General features: G+C 37.1%; 1 protein-coding gene across 3 annotated transcripts in view; it reads right to left on the reverse strand.

The window, feature by feature from the left end:
- The window catches only part of PCDH15 (protocadherin related 15), a 954,225-nt gene that overhangs the window by 329,813 nt on the left and 598,327 nt on the right, over positions 1-26,085 (reverse strand). For all 3 annotated transcript variants that reach the window (XM_070611305.1, XM_070611290.1, XM_070611296.1), the window contains one exon: positions 6,218-6,326. In XM_070611305.1, coding sequence (XP_070467406.1) covers positions 6,218-6,326 — 109 coding nt within the window. The remainder of the gene's footprint in view (positions 1-6,217; positions 6,327-26,085) is intronic.

Raw genomic sequence — 26,085 nt, forward strand, 5'->3', positions numbered from 1 at the left:
TAACATAGATTTGATCAAGGATTCCACTAAAAGTACTCATTATCTTTATAAAAATCAAGAGAGTCACAGTTTTCCACTGGACTCTAGAGGAAAAGATGCACTTGTTTTTTAATAGTTTTTAATTGTCTTTTGTCCTTCTCAAAATACACAATAACCTATAATTCATAACATGCCTATGCCATAGAATGTGCAATGATTAGAGTATGACTTAGGGAAGTCACTCATTATCCCTGCAAGGTGAAAAGATACTACAGAAATGAAAGCTGAAAATTGAAGTGATGTAATTAAGTGCTCAATCTTCCCTTATCATTATTTAATATTTTACATTACAGTAATGTGGAACACAATCTCAAAAGATATCTGGATAAAGGATATTTTAATATAAAGGTATTCCCCTCAATTTAAGAACAAGTGTTAAGATTCTGTAGGTTGAATGAATTTGACTTTAAAATGGTTGAGGAAAAGCCAACTGAGAACTCTCAAATTGACGTAGACTTTTCTTGCATAACTTTCTGTAATTCTTAACTCTCTAGATGGAAGATCGGCTCTTGTCCTTCTGTAAACAAATGCACATTATCTTGGATTTACAAGACTAGCTGCCATTTTCACATTCTCAAAAGCCACTTTTAAAGCTCAGTCATTTTTTCACAATGGCATTGCCAAGTAATTTTGAAAAATTACTCTTTTGGAAATTATTACCAATATGAAAGCTTATCATAGGATTTTATCAATACCTCATACATTATTCTTTCCATTGAGAAACAGAATGGAGAAGAAAACTGAACACAAATTTGTCTTGAAAAATGGACAGACTTCAAAATCAGGATCTTTACTATTAGGTTATAACAGTAAAATACATATAATAATTTCTCCTTAACTCTTAGACAAGGACCATTTTTAGCATCATGGGCTTCTGTTATATAATTATTTTGAAAAAGCAAAGATTGTTTTATGAAGAAATATTATAAATTTATCATTTTAAAAAAATATGTACACTGCATCTTCTCCATAACGTTTAATAGACAGTAGTTAATGATGGTGAACTAATGATATATTTACAAAAGTTTTACTTGTATTTTAATGTTCCCTAGGAATCAATCATCAATTCATCCATAAACATGCAATAAACACAGTTAAGAGCTATTACTCTCATAATTTAAATAAGACACTGGAATAAATCAATGTGCCTGTACCCATAACATAAACAATTGTATGTCAAGTAGGATGATTAGCCATAAGCTGAGGGACTAGGGATGGTGGAGGTAAGACCCGATGGAAAGAATGCATTTAATCTCCAAAATTAATCCAACATCTCAATTTTCTGTTGTGTTCAAAGGAAATCACTGGCAATATTTACCTCAGAAATGGAGGAAAGGAGACCCTCCCATCCACTCTCTAACTCTCAATTTTTTCCATAATGCCCAAAGAAAAATGGTATGATAAGGAAGATCAAAGAATTTTAATAATTTTTTTTCTTATCAAGTGTGGATTTTTAAGTTTTATATTTTTCTCTCCATTAAAACATACCTGAGTCATAAAGATATTATGTGTTAATCAGTTAAACATATGCAGTTTTATAGAGGTAAAGAAATTATGGCAGCAGTAAAATAGATACATAATATTAAAAAAGTAACATCAAAAGTCAGTGGAACATCTTTTAGTATTAGAAGTAAATACGTATTTTATCTTACCTGTGTTAATTAACTTAGCGCTGGAACAATGCTTGATAACTGTTAATATGATTTTCCCATACACTAGTTCAATATATCCCTACAAATTGTGAGCAAGGCTAAGTGAAACTCTAATGTCATGCATCACATGGCACTTCGATGGTTCAAAAAGGCAGAATACCACTGTCTTTCTCCTATTCTCTGGCTAAGATCTTCAAATTGGGATGGTTCTGAATGACGTATACATACTTTGGTTTTTTTTTACAAAAAGGCAGAATACCACTGTCTTTCTCCTATTCTCTGGCTAAGATCTTCAAATTGGGATGGTTCTGAATGACGTATACATACTTTGGTTTTTTTTTACACACTTGGAAGCAAGAAATCTGGCTTTTTTTGAGCAGCACTTTGTGCATGTTGGATTACATCTTTAGCCCTCAATAACTCCATCTTAGACTTATCTTTCTGCTTTGCAGAAACTCAAGATCACCACAGATGAAAGCTTAAAGCCTTCTCAGGTGTTTTCTGAGAATATACACAGCACTATTCCTGCTATTGTCCTTCTAGATTCCTAGAAATATGTCAAAAATTTTATAGAGACTCTAATCCCTAATTTTCTTTTTAAGCGTTTTGGCTAACCTACTGCTTGTCCCAACTGTTATCCACCACTTCACTCTGTGACAAAGTTAAAACACTTGCCTGCAATTGTTTTTGATAAATGCACCCCAAGAAGAATGCTTTTTGCTCTGGTTGAGATCTGAGTAGCATTTTATGTGAGCTCTTGAGGGAATCACCAGCCAGGTCACATGACAATTCTTTGGAAATGAGGCTTTGAAAGAGTTCCAGTTTTGTTCTGCCCCTTCCAATGGCTGCCAAGCTACCTTGGAAATGTAGGCTGTCATTTTTTAATGCTGCTGCTGAACAAAAGAGCAGGCAATGACACTCAGGAAAGTGAAAAATGCCACAAAGCTCAAAGAAAAGAAGTTATTATAAGATTCAGCTGTTTTTCTTGAAAAAATACTCCCTGGATTGCTGTAAGCCTTGGTCAACTCTGCAATTAATGATCAGAGTTCAGTTTGACTTTTTTACCATTCTTTTCATTGGTTTTATAGAAGGGCACATTTTCAGATGTCCTTACTGGACTATTGTCAATGACTTCACCTGGGATACATCCTTTAAGTACTAAAACTTTTATCTAACCTTATATCTACTATGATTTTGTCATACTGAGTATGCCAATCTTGAGAGACTTCCTTGAAGATATAACTGATTTTACTGTACTGAGAATAACAATCTTGAGGGGCTTCCTTAACGTTATAACTCAATGTTTGTGAAATCATGAGTACCCAAATAAAAATAATTCAGTCCATTTAAGTTTATGTCTGTTTGATGGAAAATTTTGGTTCACCAGAAAATTCTATTTCGTATTTATCAGTTGAGATTTTATTGTGATCTTTTTTCCCTTCAGTATATGCTCCAACTTACACCTAAATTTCATCCTCCTAATAGTTAGACATGAAAGGAACATTGGTCGGATTGGTTGGGCAGATCATCAGTTTTACTCACCTCCCCCTAAAAAGTCACCCCATTTGGGGGTAAAGCAATTTTCCATTTAAAACAGGAGCCAATTTTGGGTTTTTTGGTTTTGCTTATACTGTGAGTATCTTTACTCAGATTATCCCTGTGAATCCCAGCCCCCACAGATATGATGATATCATTTTTCAGCAAAGAAAGCCAATGGACACACCAAAGAAAATAATGGATCAAGGTGACATAGGGTTGGCTTAGGTTGCTGGAGGTGATCAATAGCAGTGACAATAACTCCACCATTGATGATAGTGATGGTAGGACCAGTGAAGAAGTTGGCAGCAGTCCTTGGATGATCTTTTTATATACATCAGCATCCACATCCTCGTATGTAGTAAATAGACTATCAAAAAGTGTGAGAGCAGCAGAGCTCTCCACATGATAACTGAGAAAACTAGCTCTAAGGAACATATGCATTCAGAATTATTTTATTCAATTAAGGAAAACAAATAGCTCTAGCAAAGGAAATAAAGTCAGCCCCATGGAAATCCTATTTGGGTGTGGGGGTGGGAGTTGTGCTTCTATTCACACCAGACTTCTGTGACTTGGGAAACATGCTTTGTTTTTCTTCCTAATGGTAATAACAACATCAATTAACATTCATTGAACGCTAACTTTTTTCCAGGCACTATTACATATTTACATATATTAGATCAAATCCTCAAAACCCTTTTATAGAAAGGTTTATTTTGATCAACCTCACTTTAAAGAAGTGAAATCTGAGCAGAGAGGTTAACAACTTGCCTAACATTATTATGACCAGTAAGTGTTAAAGTCAGGATTTGAACATGGACAGTACAATTTCAGAGGCCATACTCTCAACCTCTACAATGCTTTGTTTTCTAGAAATGTAAACACTAGGAAAGAATATCATTTTATTTAATTTAGCTATGAAAGCAAAGTTAGCATTAGAGGTTATATCTATCATCCTAAAGTTGGAGCTTAACATTATGCTGTCTTTTTCTACTCTAATTCCTGCATTGGCTCCCCATTTCACTGAGTAAAAGACAAAGTACATCAACAGTATACAAGACTCTAGATTTTCTGACTCCTTCTTACATGCTCTTTCTACATCCCCCACACTTACTCCTCTCCAATGCTACTGGCCTCTTTGATGTTTCTGAAACCCACCAAGCAAGCTCAGCTTTTATTTCTGCCTAGAAACTCTTCCTTCGGACATCAACATGGCTAAATCTTTCAACTTCTGCAAGACTTTGCTCAAAACTCACCTTTTCAATGGGGCATATCCCCATCATCCTATTTAATACTGCAACTTAGACTGCAACACCCCTTCTGTACTTCCAGTCCCACTCATCCAGCTCTATTTTTCCCATAGCACTGACCACCAACTATTTATAATGAGTGCATTTCTTTATTTATTTGTTATATTAATTGTTTATTGCCTCTCTCTGCTGCCAGAAAATCAGCTCTACAAAGTGAGAAATCACCTTGCCCACAGAGTAGGTGCTCATTTATTGAAAAGAAAGAATAAATGTAATTTTTAAAAGTGAAAGAAACTTAGGAATACCAATGGTTATCAGCCCACTCTGAGCAGCATGCTTCCCCAAGACTGTCTTTAAATTTCATCCTTTGGACTTTGCACATACTGAATCATCTATATAGATAATTTCTCTCCAGTTTTCTACCTAGAAACTCTAGTCTTTCTCTCAAAATAACTCCTCCTCAGCAATTCTCTTAGAAATTCTTAGCCTTCTTCTCCCATGAGGCCATATGATATGTGGCTTGTACTTTACTTATAGTGCTTAAAACTATATGCTTTAATTTATCTCTTGATATGTTTCTAACTATACACTCTACCCCTTCCTAACTTAGAATATTTATCTCTCATCTTTGTATCCACTGCATCTCGCACAATGATTGACATATCATCAAGCCTTAAGTTAATGAAATGAACAATGCCTATTTCCTTTTATCTATGCCAACGTCCCTCTTGACTTAAAAGAGGCTTATGCCTATGTTCATAAGAGCTTTTTAAAAATGTGATAGTCTAATCTGTGCAACTGGTTTATGATACATGTGTAGTTCTAGAGACCAAAGGCTTGAAACAGAATTACTTGAATTTTCTTTACAGACAGCATTTCTAAGCAGGCTATAGTGTCATATTTTGAAATCCGTCTAATGTCTGTAGGTTGCGGTGTTGTTATGAATGTGTGCATACACACAGGCTGGAGCCATGGGGATAGGAAGGGATTGAGGATAATGTCGAGTTCCATTGAAGTTATTTTCAAGCACACTTCAAAAGCAACACCTTCTTCATTAAGAGATGTATGGTCTGTCTCGCACACATCTGTCTCTCTAGAGACTATAAACCATGCAAATCAGCAACGTCCATATTTTAGCAAAAGCAATTTGGGAAGAGTAGCATAATCAAATTCTCATCATTTTTGCTTTTGGTACAATTAGCGGTATCTGCACAAGGATGGATTAGACAGCGTCTGTGAATTTTTCAAGGAAAAATGAGCCAAGGGTACAATGCATTGTGCGCCCTTGGGCTAGTCATGATGCTTCTGGTTCTCCCATATGGCTCCAAGAGCCCTTATTTAATTCAGTCATATATTTTCAGAATTACGTAATTACATCCAACCAATTATAAAATACTAGTAGAGCAAACTGTAAGTTTTTCAACTGATTTTTGCATATTTTCTTAAAGAATTCTTTCCAAGGTGATACAAAAAACACTACCGATATGTAAATTAACATCCTATTTTTAAAGTTGTTTTGCTTCTTCAATAAAAGTTTTCCTATTTGCGCTTCTACACATTTCACTGAATTTAATTCTGAGGAAGAAAATGTCTTATTTTTTACTTTATTCATACATAAAAATAAAAATTTCCGGGAAGAAACTCTTTGCTATCAAAGATGTTACCTCTGATTCGATACAACTTTTTTCTACATGATTCTAGAGCGACAACTGAGAGTGTAAAATGTTAGCAGATACAAACCAACAAGGATGGAATAGAGGACGCCCGGCCTATCTGACGGTGGCTGAATATTCCGGTCCTGGTCAATGGCCTGGATGGGTGGAGTAACGATGATGGGGTTCAGTTCTTCCTGGAAAAGAATTCAGAGAGTTTAGTTCAGCTTCATTACTAACACGTCATGGAGAACTGGCATTCAGCTATTACAGTTTGGACAGCTAGATAACCTCCGAGCCAGTACTTAAAATCAGGTTTCAAAATTCATAATTTGTATTTTAACACCTCAGACTAGTTAACTTTGAATCTGAAGCGGGAGCAAGGTGTCCTCAAAGTCAAAACAACATGACATTGTACCTGCATACACAGAACTTTATATCAGAAATTTCTCCTAAAAGGAAAGCAAAGAAGAAAGATATCAATAAATTTTAGAAGAAAGATATCAATAAATGTTGAATCTTCTCTAGATGATTTAATCAAAAGAAATACAATGCTACCAAGTACTTTTTTTTTTTAAAGATTTTATGTTTTTCCTTTTTCTCCCCAAAGTCCCCCCGGTACGTAGCTGTATATTCTTCATTGTGGGTCCTTCCAGTTGTGGCACATGGGACGCCGCCCCAGGGTGGTTTGATGAGCAGTGCCATGTCCGCGACCAGGATTCGAACCAACGAAACACTGGGCTGCCTGCAGCAGAGTGCAGGAACCTAACCACTCGGCCACAGGGCCAGCCCCCCAAGTACGGTTTTTATCTTTGACTTTAGACGAGATTTGTTAGAGTATTTATATTTCTTTCTTCTTAAGTCATGTATTAAAGTTTCACAGAAATTGATTACATTAAAACAAAACCTTTAAAAATGGATACTTTAATTCAATAGAAATCAAAGCCCTATCATTGCAAATATCACCAGGTTAAAATTAATTTACATATCATGCAGGTATGTACATTTAACTTATAAGGATCTGCAAGAAGATTTCATTTAAATTATAATATATTTCTGTAAGTCAATGTTTCCCAATTTGAAGTCCTGTGACATTTTGTTCTGCTATCAGATTGGCAAACATTTTTCAGTGAAGGACCAGATAATAAATATGTTTAAGTTTTGCCAGCTGTACAGTCTCTGTTGCACCTGCTTAACTCTGCCATTGTAACACAAAAGCAAAGTGGGCATGACTACATTGCAATAAAACTTTATTTGCAAAAACCAGTGGTGATTAGGATGCAGCTTGTTGATCCCTGTGCTGTATTACATCATATATGCTGAAAAAACAAATGTGCACTCTGCACAGTTAAGCTTGGGAAACACGGTATTAAATAAAGTTTCAAAAGCTAATCTATTGAGCTGCAGCTCTTTTCAGAGACTTAAATGTGCTAATTTGCATGATGACTGTCTAAGAAGGGGCTATTATTTGTACATTTTCTAGAATCACCCATTAACATCTCCTTGAACCAATACCCTTAGAACACAGTTTGAGAAATACTGCTTTACTTCTTTGCCACCCTCATTCCAAATACATAAGTGGTATTCTAAGGGAAAATAAAGTCTATCTCGATATCTGACAACTTCATATTCTAAGGAATTACTGCAGTGCTCTTTTATATTATTTCTTCTCAAATAATAAACCTCGAAACATGTCACATACTCATACAAAATCAGTGCTTTCTAATCTCAGCAGAAATGAATAGTGATGGTATGCAATAAAAAAGAACAATGATATTAAACTGTTATGTACAATACTTAAATACTTAATTTTGATTGCTATTAAGCTATATTATTAATAAGTTATATTAAGTGTATTATAAAGTTATATTAAGCTATTGAGGTTGTAATAGTAAAGATAATCATTGACCAATAATTTGGAGCTTACATACATCTTAGGGGCTCTGTTGAGTTCGTAATCATAATGAGCTCTCAGTGGTATAAATGCTATCAAAATTTTCCTAAGAATAAAGAGCTCTTGGTAGGGATAACTTATGATATTCCATTCACTTCTTTAAATGTGGATTTGGAATCATGAAAATGTCAAATCAATATCAAAATTACTCCATTAAATTCAGGTGAATACTGTTATTCTCACACAATACAACACTCTTCCTAAACACTTTCCCCCATTCCCTGTTTCTGTCTTTCTCTCCCTTTTGCTCTCTCACCATCTCCCCCACAGCTCTCTATCTCCTCCCCCTACTCTCACACACAAACACACACACATATACACATGTAACTTCCCAATAGCCGGTTTACTTCTTATGTAATACCTGTGTTTCTCCCTAAGCTGAAAAATATCTGAGGCCCTTTAAAGCGCATATGTTTGAATGTTGGTTGGTTAGCTCTTAGTCATTTCTCAAAGGAATCTGACTATATCAGCCAAAGTCAGCTTACGGCTAAGCTTCTTCAGTCCTGGTTTAACTAATTAAATCTACAGTAGCTTTCCCAAAAGTGTGGTTCTACTCAGACAGTCAGAAGGCATTTCAAATGCAGTATTTTCCAGAATCTGATCCTACTTCCCACGGTTAGGGAAATAAACCAAGTGATCCTAAATGGTCTCCAGTTTTTTGAAATTACTTAATTACATTCCTAGAAGTTTAAAAAAATTGAATCTGAGCTCTAAAAGTGAGCAGACCATGATTTTCAGGGCATCCCTGCTGATCACCTTCATCTGCTTGTTTCTGTGGCCCTGCTAAGTAACTAACACACAAGTGGTTTTAATTTTGGTAATTAGTTATGTAGTTTAAAACCCTTTTCCTATACTATCTAAAGTTATTGGAACGAGCGATGGAGTTTTAATCATATTATTGAAAGTTATATAAACAATAGAAAAACTAAAATTAACACAGCAAACAAAGCCAAGAGGGAGGGAGAAGTGCTAATTAAATTCCTCATTTTTCATAGTTGGTTATTAATAAATATCGTATAGTGAGAACTGAAGAAATGAAAAGAAATGTGTGCACCATTTAGAGTTATGTTGGCAATCATCAGAATTAAAAATAGAAATAGCAAAATGTAAATATCTCAAGAAAGTGGGTCTGGAAGTAAGGATAGATGGGATGAAAGATATTTATTTAAAGCCATTCAGTTCTGTTTGACTATGTAGTTACTACATTCTATACTATTTTTAATATTATAAAGAAATAAATTGCACTAATGAGAATAAAATAAACTCTCTTGGTAAAGGCTTCAATAAGTTTCTGAAAAATTGGGAGAAGTATAGTTGTCTTAAATAACTTAGGACTAAACCTTTGTCTTGTCCCATAAAGACTAGCAACTTAAGAACTTTTTTTTTTTTTGCCATGGAAGGCTGGCCATGAGCTAACATCTGTTGCCAATCTTTCCCTTTTCACTTGAGGAAGACTGTTGCTGAGCTAACATCTGTGCCAATCTTCCTCTATTTTATGTGGGATGCCGCTACAGCGTGGCTTGATGAGTGCTGCTAGGTCCACACCCGGGATCTGAAACTGTGAACCCCCAGGTGCTGAAGTGGAGTATGGGAACTTAACCACTATGCCACTGGGTCAGCCCCAGAACATTTTTGTTCTTATGCTACCATTAATGAGTTTTTCAGAAAATCTAGATTTAAAGGTGAAAGGAAAAAATTCTCAGATAATGATTTCTAAGATTACCTCCCAAGTAGATTGTGATCTTTGAATATTAAGGAATTTTACTATTAGTAATATATATCATTAAAGGACACTGTGTTTTGTTTAGGATAATTCTGTTAAATATTTAATACAATTTTTCATAAAGATAAGTAGCATTTAACTCAGAGTTAGAAAATTAAAAACATATCTATTAGGAGAAACATTAATGACATGCATCATTTTTTGAACTTTTCTCTCCCACCAAAATCTCTATATTAGATGCAACCAGGTATGGGAAGAGTATACATATAAGCAAGAAAAACCCAGAGAGAAACAATTCCTTAGAATAAGCAACAATTTTATAGAAAGAACACACAATTATTTATGAGATTTGGCAAATATTATATATTTAATATATTTTTCTCAATTTGTATTGTTTTGAATTATCCAGTCTGGTCAGAGATCACTACTCTCAAGTAGAATTTGTGGTACCCTCTACTAAGGAAATAGTCCAGCAGTGGTCGCTGCCGGAACAACTTCACAGTTCTTGTGAAAAGGCAAGCAATTCAGAGATGTACTTCTCTCGAAGAACCGATTCTTTCCAAGTGGATAGTAGTTACCGCTCCTTATTCTTCTCCTTTCCCCCTCATTTCTCTTATATTCTAATTTTACTATTTGGATTGTAGAGGAAAAATATGCTGAAGAAATTAGCAATTCACCCATGGCTCAGATAAGCTTGGGTATCCTTAAAGAAAGGATCAAATTGTTCCTCCATCATAGTATAATTGCCTTAATTATCTCTTTACTTAAAGCTTTATTGGCTTGTGGGACGAAAATACCTATTTGTGTTTACAACCCACAGCCTGGACTGACACTTTTCAACATATTTTCCTAATCAGGTTGAATCCCAGGAGACACATAAAAAAGCCACACAAACACTGGAAAGCTCTTTGGTGTCTTGCCTCTAAAGCAAATCTGCTTTCTTTGCAGTCCCGTTTTCTTTGAGAAGAAGTCACGTCTCCTGAATTCTGTTCCAACTAATGGGTGTACATTTAAAGCATATCAGATAGCAGTCTTGCATTTCACTGCTGTTTGAACCATCAGTGTTAAACTCCCTGACATATTTAGTAATGGTGATTCACCCCTAAAATGAATTAGGTCTGTGTAAAGAGATTCATATTGTGAAGATATTCATAGAAACTATTAAACAATAACAAAAAGATTGTCTTCAGTAGAAATACTGTGTGATTCTATGATTATAAAACCCAAGATTATTCCACCAGGGATATATGCTTCATCTTCATTAGCTTTTCTGGAGAGGTGCCTTCTCTTTTGAATTGACCTAAGACAATGTTTTATGCTCGAGTGCTAAATTTTTCTAGGAAGATAACCGTAGGTAAGTAGAATTTTGAGGTGAGTGAGGATTAGTTACTCCTTCTACAACTAACTTACAACAAGATTGAAAGCAAGTTTCAACCCCAATTCTGTTATTTATACATAATAAATAAAAATGTCTTAGCAAGCAATAAAATATTAAGAAAACTGTTCTGTAGGTTTAAGGAAGTGCCAGCTCTTTGTTGGTTTAGGTGTCTAAACTATTGCCTTGCATAAAAGGTACATTCAAGGGAAACACTGCGATTTCAGGCATAGGATACTGTCACCATTTTAGCTAGCATCAGACAAACAAGAGTCATCGTCCCTAGAGCTTTAGGATTTAGCCTATGCTATCACCCCTAAAGTTAAAATGGTTCATAATTCATTTGATTCTTAAATCTGTTTCATGCATGGGTAGACTGTCTGTAAAATTTTAGCCAATCCTTATATCTTAAGTAGTTTTCATTTCACCAATGGAAACTAATATCTAGCACTTGTCGTAGAAGTCAATGGGGCAGTAAATTTTAAAAATAAAAATCCATAGTGGACATTTAGTAGATTGATTAGTAAAGCCTCCAGCCTTGGCTGAGAACTGGATAACAGAAACACTGTTTAAATTCTAAATGTCCTTCAACTCAGCATTGGAGTGATGTCTTCATATGAGTAACACACACATAATATTACACTGAACCTGCTAAAGTATTTTAAATTAAATGAGATCATTAGAACAATTTCCAAGAGTGGCCTATAGAAAGTCTTGCCTTGTTATAGTAGAAAACCCAAGAAAGAATATATTTGGAGACAACCCTGGGAGGGTAAATTGAGCTCATAGAATCACTGTGTCTCTGGCATAGAAGCCAAACTTGGATATTATCTTCAATTACTATAATTCTTAATTTTGACTGTTGCAAATGTCTGCTCTTCTATTTATATAATATTAGACTCATCATTGCTTAGATTTGTCATCTATATTTTAATTAAAAAATAATCATAGTATTTAGAAAGAGGATAGTTATGTCAACATAGTAAAAACTTCACCATCAACTATAAATACATTCCAGCACTGGTAATTAAGTAATTTGAAAGTTTAGCAAACTATATAATTTAATACCTAAATTACTGAATTTATTATTTACTTACTATGAAATTACTTTCATTAAATTTGTGTTCTTTATACTTAGACACTTCTATTTTTCAATATTCTTTAAAAAAAAACTCTTAATATCCAATTTGTGTTTTAAATCTGTTATACACTTCCTTTAGCAAAAGAGTGAGGTTTAGACTATGGAAAGAAAATTTGGTGGCCATTGTTATTGTCATCTTATATTTGTAAATCTACTATTTTCCCAGAAGCTTTGAAAATGTTTTGCCAGATTTTTGTTTGTTTCTGAATATTAACTGACACGGACACAAAGGAAGGACAAATCAAACATGTTCACACACACTTTTGTATAGACACATATAGTTACACATTTTCTTAAGGGGCCAAGCCACCATTTCTGTTTTTGCTTTGATTAGTTTTGCTTTTTCAAGTGGCAGAAATATCAAATTGTTTGAAAAAGTGTCAGATATTTTGAAATGTTCTCTTCCTGTGAACATTTCAAAAAATGTAATATTAGGGTGGGTGACATGGGCCAAGCCATTTCTTCAGACATTTTATGTTGTCACAGAAGAAACACTACTGGAATATTTACATCCATCTTTGAAGCTTACACGCTACAAGATACACGATGCCTAATTTTTTCAAAGTCTTCCAAACAGTTTTGATAATTATCCTCCCTAGAATGAGAGAGCAAAGAGCACACATGTGGAATACTCGTATAAGCATGGCCCACGAAAATCACATCAGCTTCTGCCTGGTCACTGGAACTTTATGTCACACATTAAAACAAACATACAAACAAACAAAAGCACTTCAGGAAGCTAACAAAAAATACTCCTGTTTTATTATTTCATGAGCAAACTTCATGACCCCTTCCATGTGATACTCCTCTTTATTCCAATATGTATCTGAATTATTCAGACATATGTTTTTACCTTATGTATTGTGACTGTTGTATTCAAAATGTGCATTTAAATATCCTTTCAATTGCATATTTGACCTTTTTTGCTAACATTTCCCTTGTTTCCAAAACACTTCTTTAAATCTCTTTGCCTTTTAAATTTGTTTATTTGCTTACATATAAGGATTGTGGTTTGAGCTGTTTATTTTACATAAATAGTAAGATATATGTTCAGAGATGTATTTATAAGAATATTTGTTGCAACAATATACAACTTGCTTTTTTAAAAATAAACTTTGTATTGCAGTACAATATATGGGATACCATCATAAATCATAAGTTCATAGCCTGATGAATTATCAAGTTATATTTCGTTCATGTAAACATCCTTGAGATGAAGAAATAGAATACCACCTGTATCTCAGAAGCCCACTTCTTATACTCTCCACCAATTGCTACCACTCCTTCCACCCTAGAGATGACCTGGTTTCTAATATCATAGATCAGTTTTACTTGTTTTGAATTTTATAGAAATTGAATCATACAGTAATATTCTTTTATTATTGGCTTTTTTCATTCATTACTACATCTTACATGATATGCATGCACGTGAAAGTTATGTACATCATTAAGTGTAGTATGAGTACGTTTGTTTTAGTGGATGTACAGTATTCCATTAGACGAATATTCCCAACTTCATTCATTCCTTTGTCATGACTGGTGATGGACTTGGGATTGTTTCCAATATACGCTGTGATGAAGACTGCTACTATAAATGCTCTTGTGCATGTCTCCTTACACACATGAATGCATTTGTGTTCAATATAAGAAGAAAATTGCTGGATATGCACATGTTTTGATAGGCTAGATTACTGCCAAACAGTTTTCTAAAGCGATTGTATCACTTTACATTTTACCATAAATGTAGGAGAGTTTTAGTTAATTCACACCTGTGCCAACAGTTGGTAATTTCAATATTTTTAAGTTTAGTTTAGCGTATAGCTATCTCGTAGTGGTTTTAATTTGCATTTTCTCAATGACTAATGAGATTAAACAACTGTTTTATGATATTGGATATTTGTGAAGTGTTGGTTCATGTTCCTTTGTCTGTTTTTCTATTGAGCTGTCTATCTTTTTCTTACTGATTCATAAGAGTTTGTTACACATTACAATGTAAGTCTTTTGTCAGCTTAATGTTTTGTAAATATTATATCCCACTCTATGGCTTACATTTAGGCCCTATTACTATTGTCTTGTTGAAGAGAAGTTCCTCCTTTTACTATCCTCTTTATTCCTTTCTCTTTTCATTTATACTTGGCTATGTCCTCTACTTGTACACGTAGTCTGACCACCTGAGGTATAGTTGATAATTTCCCTTATCTATTTCTGTACAGAGAATATTATGCTCATCCATTGAAAATTTATCAAACACTCTTGTTAACTGTGTGTCAGAGTTTCCTTACCTGTAACCTTCTCAAGAGCAGGGATAAGGTCTGTTTACTTTTCCACCTGTAGCACCAGAAACATTTGTGGCACACAGGCACTCAAGAAGTGTTGGTTTCTCAGTTCTAGATTATTTAGGGTATTCTTGAGTCTCAGAGACCCTAACTTTGCTCTCTGGCTTCCTGTAGGATATCCAAATACACACTCTCATATTTTATGTTATAACTGAGATCTTTGTACTCACAAAGTCACTGCACCCAACTAGAGGGAAAAATAATGTGGCCATGAGAGTGGATCAAAATATACAGATAGGGGCTCAAAGTGCTTCACTGAGATGGCCTTTGGGTCGTACAATAAACATTCTCATAAACAATTGAGTAGACTGAGTGATAAACTTCTGCATCCTACAAAAAAAAAAGAAATGCCAAACTTGCTAATAAGTCGCAATGAAACTTTTTAATAAACTACTTAATCCCTTAGAGCTTGAATCCTAATTTTCAAAGTGAGATTAATAATATCTATGTTTCATAATTGGTGGGAGGATTCATGAAAGAATGCATATAAATAAACAGTAGTGGCACGCTTAATATGTGGAAACTATTATAGTCAGTATTTAAAATTAATTTTATTGGTTTTCAGTTATGTAATATTGGCATTAAAATTGACTCCCATTTATAAGCAGACAGAGATGGAAAATTTTTTATTTCAAGGTGCAAGCTTATTTGGGACCATATCTTGTAAAGTTTCCTGAAAATATTACACTGATGTGAATTTTGAAGGTTTTATTTAGAATTGGGTAATTTATCAAATGTTTAATTTTAAACCAATATTCAGATGTAAAACTTACAAAGCAAATTATTTAACGATTATACTTCAACATAATTTTAAGATAGTGTATCAGAGAGTCGAATAGCACTTAAAATGAACATTTTATTTTACTTTAATAAAAGGAAGCTTCAGTGAAATTGTTTTCTACAGACTCAGACAACATTATAGTTTTACATCCAATGTATCAACTCATTCCCTACTCTTTTGATTACAGAATTTTTTGATAATATTAATTTATTAATATTCAGATGAGCTATATAAATGTATTAAACATTTGGTATGTGCAAAAACCTCTATTAATTGTTCAAGCAGTATAAAATAAATTAGATAAGAGTTCTGGAACTATGGAGAAACACACAATCGTGGGGCTGGGAACTCAAAGTACATGTACACAAGCTAATTGAGAGAATTTACCTATAAAGACATCTGTAAATAAATATTAAGAGAGAGCTTTGATTAAAACTCACATATTCAAGTATTATGAGTGAATCATTCAAAATAACAAAAATCAGAGATATTCAAGCATATGCAGCTTGAATAAAGCAAATTTTGATCTATATATCAAAGGTGAGATTGGTAGAGATAAAGGATATGCTTGCATCTGATAGATGCTGGATAACAGAGTAAAAAAAAAGCAAATTGATGATAGATAAAAAGGTAGATAGACAGATAGGTAGATAGATAGATAATCTAGGGATATCTGTAGGTAGATAGATAGGATAATCCAGCAATATTTAGAAGAGAGTCATTAAAAAAGAGTAGTTTAATTTTCATTTAGTTGACAAGAGAAAACTATAAGTAAATAGCAAATATTAGTTTTCATCTTTCTGATAAAAAAATTATCTTAGAGTATCTTCTAAGTACAGAGAAATAAAAGAAAAATATTTAAAACCCTACAATCCAGTGATAACTATTGTTAATATTTTGAGGTATTTTCTACCAGTATTTATCATCTATGTATGTATTATCTATCTGTCTGTATTTACACACGTGTTATTCCACCACTCTGCACATATAAATTTTGTTGATTATTTTCACCTCACTTTATGTCATGACCATTGTTCTAAGCCAATAAATATGCCTCAAAAACACAATTTGCAATAATATGCCACCTCCACTAGTGTTTAAATCAGGCTCTATAGTTGAACATCTAAATTGCGTACATTGTTTTCACGACACATATAATGTATTCATTACTGTGCTGTGTCCTTAATTATATTCATAGGTTAGATTCCTGGATGTGGAATTTTTGGATCAAGGAATGAGAACACGTTGAACTCTTCTGTACAAATTGCCAGATGGCTTTCCAGAAAGAGTGTAAAGATTTATTTCTTCCTCAGTAGTGTGTGAGTGTTTACAACAGCACATACTTGTCAATACTGAGGGTGATATATGTCTAGAGTATTGCTAAATAAATGTGGAGTTTAATTTTGCATTTCTTTGGTTGCTAGCATAATTTATTTGATGTATTTATCTGTGTTTCTTCTACTCATTTATTTTGCCTATTTTCTTTTTTAATTTTGGCGTTTTAAAATTTTATTTCCATGGCATATGTGCATAGCACAAAAATTAACACTTTGTCATCAGTCTTGAAAATATTTTCAGCTGGTTGTTTGTGTTCTAATGTTGTTTTTGACATCTAGAAGCTTGGCATTATTATGTATTCAAATATATCCCTTTTTCTCTTTTTTGATTTCTGCTTAGTCTTTCACCATCTGAAAGTTAGATAAATTATATTTTTATTTTTACTATATTTGCTTTCAGGTATTATGGTTTCAACATTTTAAATTTAATGCTTCAATCTATCAAGAAGGTTGAATAGTAAAAACTTAATATTCATCAAACTGTAGCTGGAATTTTAACCTTTTTTTTAAAACAGAAGTAAAACTACTTTTAAAAACTCTCTGCGGAGTGGCCCAGTGGCACAGTGGTTAAGTTTGCACGTTCTGCTTTGGCGGCCCAGGGTTCACTGGTTCAGATCCTGGGCGCCGACCTATGCACAGCTTGTCAAGCCATGCTGTGGCAGGCATCCCACATATAAAATAGAGGAAGATGGGCCTGGATGGTAGCTCAGGGCCAGTCTTCGACAGCAAAAAGAGGAGGATTGGTGGCAGATGTTAGTGCAGGGCTAATCTTCCTAAAAGAAACCCCAAAACCAAAAACTCTCTTTGCTGCCCCCCAGTTTGGAGACATCGAGGATCTATTGACGTGGATCAAATGTGTTATGGACATTTTGGACAGGACCAAATGTACTGCAAGGCTTTTCCCTTTCTTCTCTGTCTTAAATGAACATCTGTATAGAATTTAATCTCCTTTGAAAACCTACTGATCCTGTTTCTATTGTATTCCATTATTCTGTTTTAAAAATTTTAATTTGTGGGAGCCCTAATCACAGCTAGAGGATGAACCCTGATCCCAACCACAGTCTGAGCCATGATTCCAGTAGCAGTGTGAGCTCTCATCCTAGATATAGGCTGAGCCCTGACCCTACCCACAAAGTGACCTGATCTAAACTCACACTGAAAATTACAAATGGGGAGTTCTCATCAAGATGGCGCTGTGAGCAGACCTTGAACTTGCCTCCTCCCACAAACACAACCAGGTTACAACAATTTTAGAAAGAATCACCCTGGATCGAAAACTGAAAACTGGATAAAAAGAACCCCCACAACACGGGACAGTCCTGACAAAAGTAACTCCAGCTAGAGAGGAAAAAAGCCACCTTTGGGAGCAGCGGAGCTTCCCAGCTGGCCAGGCGGGAGCCAGCCTAAGGTACGAGCCCTCCCTGGAGAAGTGAGGTCCAGAGCGGGGTCAGTACTGCTATAACCATCCTTCGGACTCAGCCAACTGAGAGGGGGGTCTTACTGTCTGGCTTTGCTGGCTATTAACTGCAGCGAGGACACCCCAGAAAAGCTATCGGCCGAAAGCCGAAAAGATCCGGGTCTTAAAGGGTCCACGCACAAACTCACTCATTGCAGCAACCTGAAATCACCAGAGAGAAGGCTGACTGTCCTTTGGTGAAACGAGACTCACCTGGTGGGCTCTGGGGTCATCTTGGTGAGAGGAGGGTCCTCTCCAGAGACTGAGACATTGGTGGAGGCCATTGTTCTGTGCAGGTCCAGGCGTGCTGATATGGACACAGGTGGGGGCCATTGAGGTGCGTCCCTTGGGCTGTTAGCCCAGGGATCTGCCACACCCACTAGAACACAGATTTAATCCAGTTCAGCCAGGGCAGGCAACCCACCCTAGGGACTGGCCCCACCTAACAGCAAGCCCTCAGGCTACTTTTCAGCCTGCATTGACTGAGTGCCTTTATCCTCTACAGGCAGGCAAAGGTGTCTGCCTCTGCGGGGCAGGGCTTGTGTGAGGACCTGGTGAACTGAGGGGGGCATGGGGCAGAGGTGGGGGCCTCTGCAGTGTGGCGGTGGGGTATGCTCCAGGGCATTGAGAAGTGTGCTGACAGTGTATGTGGTCCAGAGGGGGGTGAGGCTTATCAGCAGCAGAAGACTTGTGTTTCACAAATAGCCATAAAAAGGATCAGCCCCACCTTCCAAAGCCTGAAACAACTGAGCGCTTCCATGGCAAGGGCTAGCCCTACTCAGCTACAATTCTAAGAGAACTGACATCAGCCTTGTTGGCCTCAGGCCTATCACAACTGTACGCCCCTGAGCCTAGCAACCAGCTACACTGGGTACCAATGCAATTAAGAGGACAATTGCAATAAGAGTGTGCTAATAGGCAGGACCAAGATGGCAGAGTGAGTGGTCTTCTTTGTCTCTCCCCCATCGAATCTACAACTAATTGGGCATTCACCAATTAACAAAGGATATCCAGATAGCATCTCAAGATGCCTAAGAGTCTCATGCTACTATGCATCAGAAGGTGGATGGACTTCCCCCTGGGAGGAGGTGGAAATAGATGAAAACTCTCTGACTCCGGACCCCTGGACAGCTTAGTTCCTGCAGGAGGCTCTCTTCCAGCAGACACCCCCATAGCATCGCCACACACCAAGGGTGGGAGTGTGCACTCACCAGCAGAGCGATGGTGGAAACAGGTGACAACAGCCCTACTCAAGCCTCCCGCAATTACACCTAAGCCCAGTGGGAATCCCCAGGGTCCCACACCCACCGGCAGGGAAGGCCTCCACTCGCCATTAGCCGGGAGGCCCCGCCCAGAATCCAGAACAAAGGGAAGTTCCCGGCAGACAGATTCCCCGGCACGGCACCAGACTGCAAGCTGCTGCTGGGCCCACGGTCTCCAGTGCACGGGTTGGTGCAGGGGGCATCCAGACCTCCTGTGGATGTGCTTGGGGACATGGTTGGAGGTCCAGCGCCTGGCTCTGCAGCCCCGGGGGAGGCTCCGGGTCCCGCACATCCCCGGCAGGGAAAGCCTCTGCTCACCATTAGCAGGGATTCTACGCCCAGAATCCAGGACAAAGGGAAGCTCCCGGTGGGCGGATTCCCCAGCATGGCACCAGACCACAAGCTGCTGCTGGGCCCACAGTCTCCGGCACATGGGTCGGTGCAGGGGGTGCCCGGACTTCCCGTGGACGTCCTTGGAGACTGGGTGGAGCTCCAACACCCGGCTCTGTGACCCGGGGGGATGCTCCAGGGTCCTGCATTGCCCCAGCAGGGAGGGCCTCTGCTCGCCATTGGGAGGGAGGCCCCGCCCAGCATTCAGAACACCTGGAAGCTCCCTAGAGCAGAATTCCCCACAAGGCAACAGCTTACAAGCCACTGCCAGGCCCACAGACTCTGGCCGTGTCCCAGACGAGGCAAGGGGCTCCCAGAGATCCCGTGAGAGTGGAGTGGGGCAGAGTGGAGCTCCGGTGAAATGGCTACATAGTCCAGGGGGGAACTCCAGGTTCCTACAGCAGCCTCAGCAAAAGCCTCTGCACAGCACTAGTGGAGAGGTCCCGACTGGCAATCGCAAGGCGGGAAGGCCCTGGTGCAAAAGTAGCACAGCTAGGTGAGCTAACGACAGGCTGCAGAAGATACCCATAGCTCTGGTGGGACCTATAGTGGACAAGTGTGATCTTGTGGGCTCTGTTAGGGACAAAGCAGCGATTATAGGTGATCCTGCTCCTGGCTGCTGGGAAAGCCCACAACACCGCTGCAGACCACAAGGAGGGAGCAAGTCTAAGTAGGGTGCAACAGTAGGCACCAGCAGCCTGATGCCCCCTTGCGATTGCCCCCACAACCGACGAGGGACCCCACAGGACCACTATGACAACGAAGAGGGGTCCAGGTCCAGTCAGTAACAGCTGACAGGGTTCCTGCTTGGTGCAGTCTAAACAGCTGCCCCCCTCCCACACAAGTCACAACAAGTGGAAGCAGTGACTAAACTCTATCTCTAGGCAGAGGCACAAATCCATGCCATTAAGCAGTATGAAAAAATATATTAAATCTCCAGAACAGAAGGAAAATGATAAGCACCCAGAAAACAATCCCAAAGACAATGAAATCTATAACCTAAATGACGATGATTTCAAAACTGCTATTATTAAAAAACTCAACGAGTTAAAAGAGAATTCAGATAGACAACTCAATGAGTTCAGGAGCTATGTCACAAAAGAGCTTGACACTATAAAGAAGAACCAATTAGAAATACTGGAGATGAAGAACACAAGGGAGGAGATTAAGAAAAATCTGGACTCTCTGAACAGTAGGGTCGATAATATGGAGGACAGAATTAGCAATTTGGAGGATAGGAATATAGAAATGCTGCAGACAGAGGAGGAGAGAGAACTAAGACTAAAAAGAAATGAAGAAACTCTCCGAGAATTATATGACTCAATTAGGAGATGCAACATAAGGATTATAGGTATACCAGAGGGAGAAGAAAAGGAGAAGGGGGCAGAAGCCCTGTTCAAAGAAATAATAGCTGAGAACTTTCCAAACTTGGGAAGAGAGATGGAACTTCATGTGACAGAAGCCAATAGATCTCCAAACTTTATTAATGCAAGAAGCCCAACCCCAAGGCATATAGCAGTGAAACTAGCAAAAGTCAACGACAAAGAGAAAATACTAAGGGCAGCCAGGCAGAAGAAAATAACTTACAAAGGAAACCCCATAAGGCTATCAGCAGATTTCTCAGGAGAGACCTTACAGGCTAAAAGAGATTGGAATGAAATATTCAAAACTCTGAAGGACAAAAACCTGCAGCCAAGAATACTCTACCCAGCGAAAATATCCTTCAAATACGATGGAGAAATAAAAACTTTCCCAGATAAACAAAAGTTAAGGGAGTTCATTGCCTCAAGACCTCCTCTTCAAGAAATGCTCAGGAAGAACCTCATTCCTGAAAAATCAAAAAAAGGAAAGGGGTTACAAAATCCAAAACAAAGGAGATAAGCAGAAGGACAATAACACAAAGTAACAGCTCTCCATCCAACTATTAGAAACAATCAACAACTACTGCAAAGTTGCAGGGTATAAAATCAACATACATAAATGCAAAAGAACCAGAAAACAAGTGATAAAATGGCAACAGTAGGCCCCCACATCTCAATAATCACTCTAAATGTGAATGGATTGAACTCTCCAATCAAAAGGCACAGAGTGGCAGGATGGATCAAAGAACAAGATCCAACAATATGCTGCCTCCAGGAAACACACCTCAGCCCCAAAGACAAACATAGACTCAAAGTGAAGGGATGGAAGACAATACTCCAAGCTAATAATGAACAAAAGAAAGCAGGTGTTGCCATAGTTATATCAGACAAAGTAGACTTCAAAGCAAAACAGATAAAGAAAGACAAAGAGGGGCAGTATATAATGATAAAAGGGAAGCTCCACCAAGATGACATAACACTTATAAATATGTACGCACCCAACACAGGAGCACCAAAATTCATAAAGAAACTATTAACAAAACTAAAAGGAGACATCAACAGCAATACAATAATAGTAGGGGACCTCAACACCCCATTAACACCAATGGACAGATCGCCCAGATAGAAAATCAACAAAGAAATTATAGAATTAAATGAAAAATTAGATCAGATGGACCTAATAGATATATATAGGACACTTCATCCAAAAACAGCAGGTTACACATTCTTCTCAACCGCGCATGGAACATTCTCAAAGATAGACCATATCTTGGGAAACAAAGCAAGCATCAATAAGTTCAAGAGGGTTGAAATAATATCAAGCATCTTTTCTGATCATAATGCTATGAAACTAGAAATCAACTACAAGAATAAAGCTGGGAAAGGGCCAAAAATGTGGAGACTAAACAACATGCTACTGAACAAACAATGGATTCTTGAAGAAATTAAAGAAGAAATAAAACATTATCTGGAGACAAATGAAAATGAAAACACACCACACCAAATGATTTGGGACACAGCAAAGGCAGTCCTAAGAGGGAAATTCATTGCAATACAGGCTCACCTCAATAAGCAAGAAAAATCTTACATAAACAACCTCAAACGACACCTAACGGAATTAGAAAAAGAAGAACAAACAAAGCCCAAAGTCAGTAGAAGGAGGGAAATAATAAAAATTAGAGCAGAAATCAATGATATTGAAAGAAAAAAGACAGTAGAAAGGATCAATGAAACAAAGAGTTAGTTCTTTGAAAAAGTTAACAAAATCAACAAACCCTTAGCCAGACTCACTAAAAAAAAGAGAGACAAGTCTCAAATAAAATTAGAAATGAGAGAGGAGAAATCACAACAGATACTGAAGAAATACAAAGGATCATAAGAGAATACCATGAAAAACTGTATGCCAACAAATTGAACAACCTAGAAGAAATGGATAATTTCCTAGACTCATGCAACCTACCCAAACTGAATCAGGAAGAAATAGAGAATCTGAATAGACCAATCACAAGCAAAGAAATAGAAACAGTAATCAAAAACCTCCCCAAAAATAAGAGTCCAGGACCAGATGGCTTCTCTGGAGAATTCTACCAAACATTCAAAGAAGATTTAATACCTATCCTTCTCAAACTATTCCAGAAAATAGAGGAAGATGGAGCACTCCCTAATACATTCTATGAAGCCAACATCACCCTGATCCCCAAACCTGACAAGGACAACACAAAGAAGGAAAACTACAGGCCAATATCACTGATGAATATAGATGCAAAAATCCTCAACAAAATTTTGGCAATCCGAATACAGCAATACATCAAAAAGATTATACACCATGATCAAGTGGGAGTTATACCAGGGACACAGGGATGGTTCAACATCCGCAAGTCAATCAACGTAATTCACTACATTAACAAAACGAGAAACAAAAACCACATGATCATCTCAATAGATGCAGAGAAAGCATTCGACAAGATCCAACATCCATTTATAATAAAAACCCTCAATAAAATAGGTATAGAAGGAAAGTACCTCAACATAATAAAGGCCATATATGACAAACCCACAGCCAACATCATACTCAACAGACAAAAACTGAAACCCATCCCTCTCAGAACAGCAACAAGACAAGGGTGCCCACTTTCACCACTCTTATTCAACATAGTACTGGAGGTTTTGGCCAGAGCAATTAAGCAGGAAAAAGAAATAAAAGGAATCCGTATAGGCAACGAAGAAGTAAAACTCTTGCTGTTTGCAGACGACATGATCTTATATATAGAAAACCCCAAAGAATCCATAGAAAAACTATTAGAAACAATCAACAACTACTTCAAAGTTGCAGGGTATAAAATCAACATACATAAATCAGTAGCATTTCTATATGCTAACAATGAACTAACAGAAAAAGATCTTCAGAACTCCATCCCATTCACGATCGCAACAAAAAGAATAAAATACCTTAGGATAAATTTAACCAAGGAAGTGAAAGATCTATACAACAAAAACTACAAGACCTTCTTGAAAGAAATCGATGACGACGTAAAGAGATGGAAAGACATTCCATGCACATGGATTGGAAGAATAAACATAGTTAAAATGTCCATACTACCTAAAGCAATCTACAGATTCAACGCTATCCCAATCAGAATTCCAATGTCATTCTTTACAGAAATTGAACAAAGAATCCTAAAATTCATATGGGGCAACAAAAGACCCCGAATTGCTAAAGCAATCCTGAGATAGAAGAACAAAGCTGGAAGCATCACAATCCCTGACTTAAAAACATACCACAAAGCTACAGTAATCAAAACGGCAATGTACTGGTACAAAAACAGATGCACAGATCAATGGAACAGAATTGAAAGCCCAGAAATAAAACCACACATCTATGGACAGCTAATCTTTGACAAAGGAGCTGAGGGCCTACAATGGAGGAAAGAAAGTCTCTTCAACAAATGGTGCTGGGAAAACTGGACAGCCACATGTAAAAGACTGAAAATCAACCATTCTTTTTCACCATTTACTAAAATAAACTCAAAATGGATCAAAGACCTAAAGATTAGGCCTGAAACAATAAGTCTTCTAGAAGAGAATATCGGCAGTACAGTCTTTGACATCAGCTTCAAAAGAATCTTTTCGGACACCATAACCCCTCACATGAGGGAAACAATAGAAAGAATAAACAAATGGGACTTCATCAGACTAAAGAGCTTCTTCAAGGCAAGGGAAAACAGGATTGAAACAGAAAAACAGCCCAGTAATTGGGAAAAAATATTCACAACTTATTTATCCGACAAAAGGTTAATCTCCATAATATACACAGAACTCACACAACTCAACAATAAAAAATCAAATAACCCAATTACAAAATGGGCAGGGGACATGAACAGACATTTCTCCAAAGAAGATATACGGATGGCCAATAGACACATGAAAAGATGCTCATCATCACTAATCATCAGGGAAATGCAAATCAAAACTACACTAAGATATCACCTTACACCTGTTAGAATGGCAAAAATATCCAAAACCAAGAGTGACAAATGTTGGAGAGGCTGTGGAGAAAAGGGAACCCTCATACACTGTTGGTGGGAATGCAAACTGGTGCAGTCACTATGGAAAACAGTATGGAGATTCCTCAAAAAGTTAAGAATAGAAATACCTTATGACCCAGCCATCCCACTACTGGGTCTCTATCCTAAGAACCTGAAATCAGCAATTCCAAAAGTTCCATGCACCCCTGTGTTCATTGCAGCATTATTCACAATAGCCAAGTCATGGAACCAACCTAAGTGCCCAGCAACTGATGATTGGATAAAGAAGATATGGTATATATATACAATGGAATACTACTCAGCCATACAAAAGGACAAAGTCGTCCCATTCACAACATGGATAGACCTTGAGGGTATTATGTTGAGTGAAATAAGCCAGACAAATAAAGACGAACTCTGTATGTGTCCACTCATAGGTGGTAGTTAACATATGGACAAAGAGAACTGATCGGTGGTTGCCAGGGGAAGGGGGGTGGGGGGAGGGCACTAGGGGTGAAGTGGTATACCTACAACATGACTAATAATGATGTACAACTGTAATTTCACAAGGATGTGAATTTTCATAACCTTAATAAAAAAAAAAGAAAATTACAAATGGGCCAAGCACAATGTTAGAAACTATTATTACCAAATGTGAAAATGCGAGAATAAAATACATTGTGAAGTGAAAAAAAAAATTTTAATTTGTCCATGTCTATAGTGATTAAAATACAAATTCAGATTGCCTCTATTATGTAAGATTTATGACGTTTAGGATTGTGTGTGTGCCTGTGTGAAAACTAGATATTGAAAAG

This window comes from Equus przewalskii, chromosome 1 (genome assembly GCF_037783145.1).
Source record: "Equus przewalskii isolate Varuska chromosome 1, EquPr2, whole genome shotgun sequence".
Taxonomy (NCBI): Eukaryota; Metazoa; Chordata; class Mammalia; order Perissodactyla; family Equidae; genus Equus; species Equus przewalskii.